The sequence below is a fragment of the Malurus melanocephalus genome, unplaced genomic scaffold (genome assembly GCF_030028575.1).
Source record: "Malurus melanocephalus ecotype Western Australia unplaced genomic scaffold, MMel_1.1 scaffold_1049, whole genome shotgun sequence".
Taxonomy (NCBI): domain Eukaryota; kingdom Metazoa; phylum Chordata; class Aves; order Passeriformes; family Maluridae; genus Malurus; species Malurus melanocephalus.
The window spans coordinates 92933-98507 of record NW_026624281.1 but is presented as its reverse complement, the minus strand read 5'-3'; the positions used below and the strand labels follow the sequence as shown (position 1 = coordinate 98507).

The 5575-nt window shown below is 36.2% G+C and overlaps 1 protein-coding gene across 1 annotated transcript in view; it reads right to left on the bottom strand.

Moving 5' to 3' along the window:
* Positions 1-5575, bottom strand: part of LOC130586061 (SH3 domain-containing kinase-binding protein 1-like) — a gene marked incomplete at its 5' end in the record, with an annotated part of 93635 nt that overhangs the window by 7405 nt on the left and 80655 nt on the right. The window contains 2 exons of the mRNA XM_057386771.1: positions 294-374; positions 3999-4050. Of these exons, the coding sequence (XP_057242754.1) occupies positions 294-374; positions 3999-4050 (133 nt within the window). The remainder of the gene's footprint in view (positions 1-293; positions 375-3998; positions 4051-5575) is intronic.

The following is a 5575-nucleotide window of genomic DNA, read 5'->3' as shown; positions in this document are numbered from 1 at the left end:
CACAGGGCACACTGAGCCCTTCCTCAGGATGTTTGGTCTCTCTGCCCAGCAGAACTCCTAAACTGAGCTGGAATATCAGGAATTACAAAYRTGKGGGCTAAGRGGTGCAGGGRATGCACAGAGGGTACAGAAAGCGTAAAAAGGAAAAGCAAAAATCATCAGGCATCAACAGTCATCAGAGTGGAAAACAAAGATCCAAACAAAACCCTTAATGGAAAGAGGGCATGAGGATGTGCATTGGCTCTATTTCCCTGGTTTTTCTGCAGAGAGCAGCAGGAAAGGACATTTCATACCTTTYTCTTCTGTTCGATTAGGAAGACATTCTGGCCTTTCAGGTGGAATCTTTTTGATTTCATGCTTTCGATCTGTGGTCCCTGTTAAAGRCAGAAAAATTTGGAATTCTGCACAAGCCAATGAAACAGCACATACAGTGACATCAGATTTAATTCTGCAATTTCTTATGCTTTTTGTGTGCTCCAATTTGAAAATGTCTTGCTAAAATTGAACATAAATCTATACCAAATATTTGCCTGCACCATAATGACAAAAAAGCAATTCAATATTTATGTCTTTCTAATCAAGTTCACAGTTTCCAAAGTGAGCACCCCAAAAGAATAGGCACTTTCAGACTATTCTATGGGAAAAAAAAATCAGTAACTGCAGATTTTTAAATACAGACAGATCTTTATCATTAAAGACATACTTAAATGAAGACCAACTCAACACTGAGCAGAAACATTAGGAATAAATCAATTAATTGGGCAATATCATGAGAATACTTCATAGAGCTGAATACACAGAGCTTATTTTACATTAAATCAATTCATCCCTCCCCTTTTTTTTCCACTATTACCTGTTCACTTCCACATATGAGAAGGAGGAGAAAAGCAGTGCTGGCACAATTCTGACTATTTGAATTGACAGTTTTTGGCCTGGAGGTGCAAACCCCTGGCTTCTTTTGCCTCTGTACTTCTGGACATATGGATTTCTGTTGCTCCAAGAAATACAGGAACTCGTGGCACCAACMACGGGAAGATTTTGCAAAAATTTCCTGGCACATGCAATCTGCAATGTTCTAACCTCACGTTATAAGAAATGCTCCACTGGATATTGGCTTTGCTGCACTGGCTCAGCACTGGGTGCTAATGCCACTCTGTAGTGTTGAAAACTGCTTTAGGTAACATTATTAGCATTTCAATAAAAATTACAGTAGATGAATCCAAGAAATGCAGAGGAGGCAGGGCAAGAAACACAAGGCAATTTTTTGTTTCAGTCTATTCTATTGGAGTTACACTTCTCAAGCACATTTCCATTTTCTGAATGTGCTGTTGCCACTCCCTAGAAATCAGCACTCATCATGGTGATCATTGCTTCTGTTCCTGTGTGTGCTGGACAGGCAATCCTTGCACCACTTATCATGTCAATAAATAACACTGAATTCTCATTTATGGTTGGATTTGATGATCTTAGGGGTCTTTTCCAAATTAAATGATGCTATGAAAAAGACTTCACTCCTGAGAGGAGAAGCCATTGMTGCAAAGCAATTAAATCCTTCCAAAAACCATGTTATGCAAAGCACAAGCCAATATTTTGATAATCTTGCACACACTGGTGTGTTCAAGAAGAAAGACACCCAAATCTATTCACTTAATTACAGTATTAATTAACAGCCATCATTAACACCCAGAGGGACATTCTCAGGTAGAATGATCCACCAAGGAGCTCCCAAACTCAGGTGTTCTAGGTGTTCTCCCTACTTGGATTCTGACCCCCAAAATTAATCAAATTAATTAATGATTAATTAAACCATGATCCTGCCTTAGCTCCCAGCTRACACTCACCTGCAAGGAAGCTCTGGGATCAGCTCCCAGAGGAACTCAGGATTATTCTTTTACTCTGGACACAGTTTTGATGTTTACCCAGTACCCAGTGAGATTCCTACTGCTTTTTAATATATAAATATATATATATATATATATATATGGGATTATATATAAGGGATTTGTGCTCCTAAATTTGGGTCTCCAGTTTTCACCTTGCTTTGTAGGCCCTACTGCTGTGCAGAATGAAACTTCTCTCTCTACTGTAATATAGACACATCTTTATACAATGCCATTTGTACTACAAAGACCTGATTTTCTGCTCTGCATCAGAAGACACTGATATTTAATCATTTAGGCTGCAAGTGACAGGTTTAAATGAATTAATCACACTGTGCCTGGTCACATAAGCAGAAGCAGTGTTGGAAGTTGTTACCTATTATCAACAGYAAGTCCTGACATGGAGAGGTGGTAAAATACAGTAATAATCTCAGTGAAGAAATAATTTAGGGATGGTAATAAACATAGGATGATTTTCAGCTCTAAATATGTATCAGAAGAAACTCTTGTGCCTGATCAGCCAGGACTTGTCAAAGRCTGAGTATGAAAAGAAGAACTGCAATAATCTTGTCTTTGATATCGACCTTGATGGCCTTAATCAAATTGTAAGCATTTTTGTGCAAACGTTTTTCCTCCTGAAAATGGGCACATTATCCTGCTATGGTGACATCTAAAGYGTTGTATGACAGCAGGTACATATTRAAAGTGTCATTCTCTAATTACAGCAGTATCATTGAAAGAAATAGAAAGTTTTATAGAGTTTTTATAAAATATGTTTTATAAAACATCAGCAGGYTGGTATAGAAACACCACTAGATGGCAAAGTCATCCTGCTCTCTCTGGACACTGTTCCTGATTAAAATCAAATTTATGTTTTCCTGAGTCACAAAACAGACTGAAGAACAAACCATGGGTGTCAATAAGAAACACAAATATTTATGGTCATGATTCTGTAGTCAAAGAACTGCATGACAAATTCAAACTAGTTAAATTATAACATATTGATTCACAGTAAATTGTACATTGGTGTAACTTGCTCTCCTGCTAACAGCTTCAGTCTGCAGGAGAAGAAAATTTATTTTTTAAAGCCTCAAAAGCTGGAACTGATCACAGTAACAAGAAAACAATCTGAAGGGATTGAACACATTTGTTTGGGTTTTTAAAGTGTGTCAGAAGTGGGGGAAGCAGCAGTGCTGCTGCAGAGTTTTTACAAACTGATTGGACTTAAGGGATTAAAGAATTCCTGCCATAGTTTTGCTTCTACAAATGAAAGCTYTAAGAGCATCTCCTGCCTTGTGATYTGTATTTTTACATGAATGGAACTGGAATTTGGTTTCCCAGCTGAGAACTTTCAMATGCGTTGATATTTTAAATGTTCCTAAGTTTCATGATAAAAGTAAATCTGGTGGGCACTTCTGAAAATTAGTATTGAGAGGTCGTTTTAAAACTACAAATACAAGTAAGTTCAGCTCTTTGTTTTACCAGCACTTATCTGAATGGAAAATAGAATCAGGCCCTTAATACATCATAACAATTCAGGGTAAGTCCTTTTAGTTTAATATTTAGGCTCTAAAAGTATTGAAAACCAGGAGTCTGTGGCCTGGAACCTGGAACAGGCAGCCAGATTCAGCATTCATGCAGATCTGCAAGACTTAAGATTGGAGAAAACTATTTTACAGACGTGCTAAAAAGCCCTGTCTCTAGAATAAATCTAGAATAAATCCAGAATAAATAGTGAATGCAATTTCTCCTGCAGGTTATTATCAGACTCCACACACTGTGTCTGTACTGCAAAGACATTCACAAAATCAACCCCAGTCAAAGAACAAAACCAAAGAAATTCTGAACTCTGCAGWATCACACTTGCTCTGATTTCAAAGGTTTAAGGGGCTGATTATTTATTTATTTTAAAATAAATAAAATGGTTGACTGCAATCCATTTAAAGCACACACAACAGTCTGTCAGCATTGCCAACTATTTGCARTTTGATTGTGATTTATTAGTTGTTGTCTAGACAGCAGCTTATCAATTTTGATGCAGATGAATCCTATAAATAAATTCTAGATATAAATTTGCATGCAGTTAATTTAGATTGAGATGTGCTCACTGCACTTTACCTGATCCTTGTTTGATSACAGGAGCTGATGGAGGTGGTGGTTTCTTCGGTCTCTACAATTTAATAACAAGAAAACAGATATTGCTTCAAAAAGCCTGAAAATCTCATTCATACAGAGGTTGGAGTTAATCATAAAGTGCTTGACATTAATAATTACAAGTCACGAGACTACGTGTGACATGTCTGTCACATGTSTCCTGAAATAACTTCATTAAAATGAATTTGAAGGGAGAAAATAGCATTGGCAAATAAAATATCAGTTTTCTATTTTTTGCAATTGAAACATCCTGCTGAGGGGTTAAAAAAGTTCATTTTATGTACCTTAAGACTGGAGAAATACATGACCTTTGATCTAATAAAGAAGCCTATTTTTTAAAAATTTAACCTCGTAAATATTTCTACCCATTTCGGAAAAAAAAACCAAACACAAAGAAAACTCCAAGATACATGTGGCAGAGTGTATTTTCAGACTCATAAATGAGGCAAAAATGCAGAACCCAGGAAACATAGAAAAGATTACATTTTATTAATTTCCCAGGATATATTTAGAGTTCCAGTTGTGGAAGATCAGAATTTTCCTTCTGTGGTGATGGGTGTGAATGCACACACATTTATTTATAAAAAAAATATATATATTTTATAAATTTTAAAATATATATTTTATATACAAAATAATACATATTTTATATATTTTATACACATATATTTATGTTGGGATGAGTACAAAACCAAATGGAGCACCATGCTAGATCCACTGACATACTTTAAAAAGAAACAAAACAACCAAGCTATCAAAATTATTGAAAATAAATTSTAAGAAAAAAAAAAMMAMMMAAATYTTTTTCATGTCCACCCATTTATTTTTTGAGAAGGACCTTGTTTTCTCTGGTACAGATTGATCTCAATCACTTTCACTATATTGCAGTCTACATAGCAATGTATATTGTCTTGTGGAATAAAATGATTTTTCCAGATAYGCACAGCTTTGCCAAACTTCAATAAGCCATTTAGGCTAATATTTTCTCTCAAACTCTTATTGATCCCTGCCCTCCCCACAATTATTTTCTATCTGCCAAAGCTTTTGAGGAAGATCAATTGCTTTGTTCWCTTGCAGTAATTGGATCAGAATTCTCAGATTTGGGTCTGAGTGCTGACAGAGAAGCAGATTTGTTGAGAAAGCTGAGTCCTTGCCACGCACCTTCCAAGGGCTCTCTCTCAAATCTCAAACTTAGCAAATGTATTCATCTCTGGAGAAAAAACCCACCAGTTTTTGCACAGAACATTTCAAATCTCAAATCTCTACCAACATTCAAGGTTCTCCTGCCATCTCACCCTGATCAGATCACCTCCATCATCAACCTGAGAAAGCTGTGGGCAAAAACTCAGGAGATCAGAATGGAATTGGACAAGAATCTGGGTAATATGGTTTAAAATGTAAATACAGAAAAAAGAAGAAAAATTTGGAAAGGAAACAAGATGGACAATGAATGTGCTGTGACAGGCATTAGGAGTTGTGTTGATAATGCAGAATTGATGCTGAGGATCCAACAGAACAACAGAGACATTTGGGATATATCC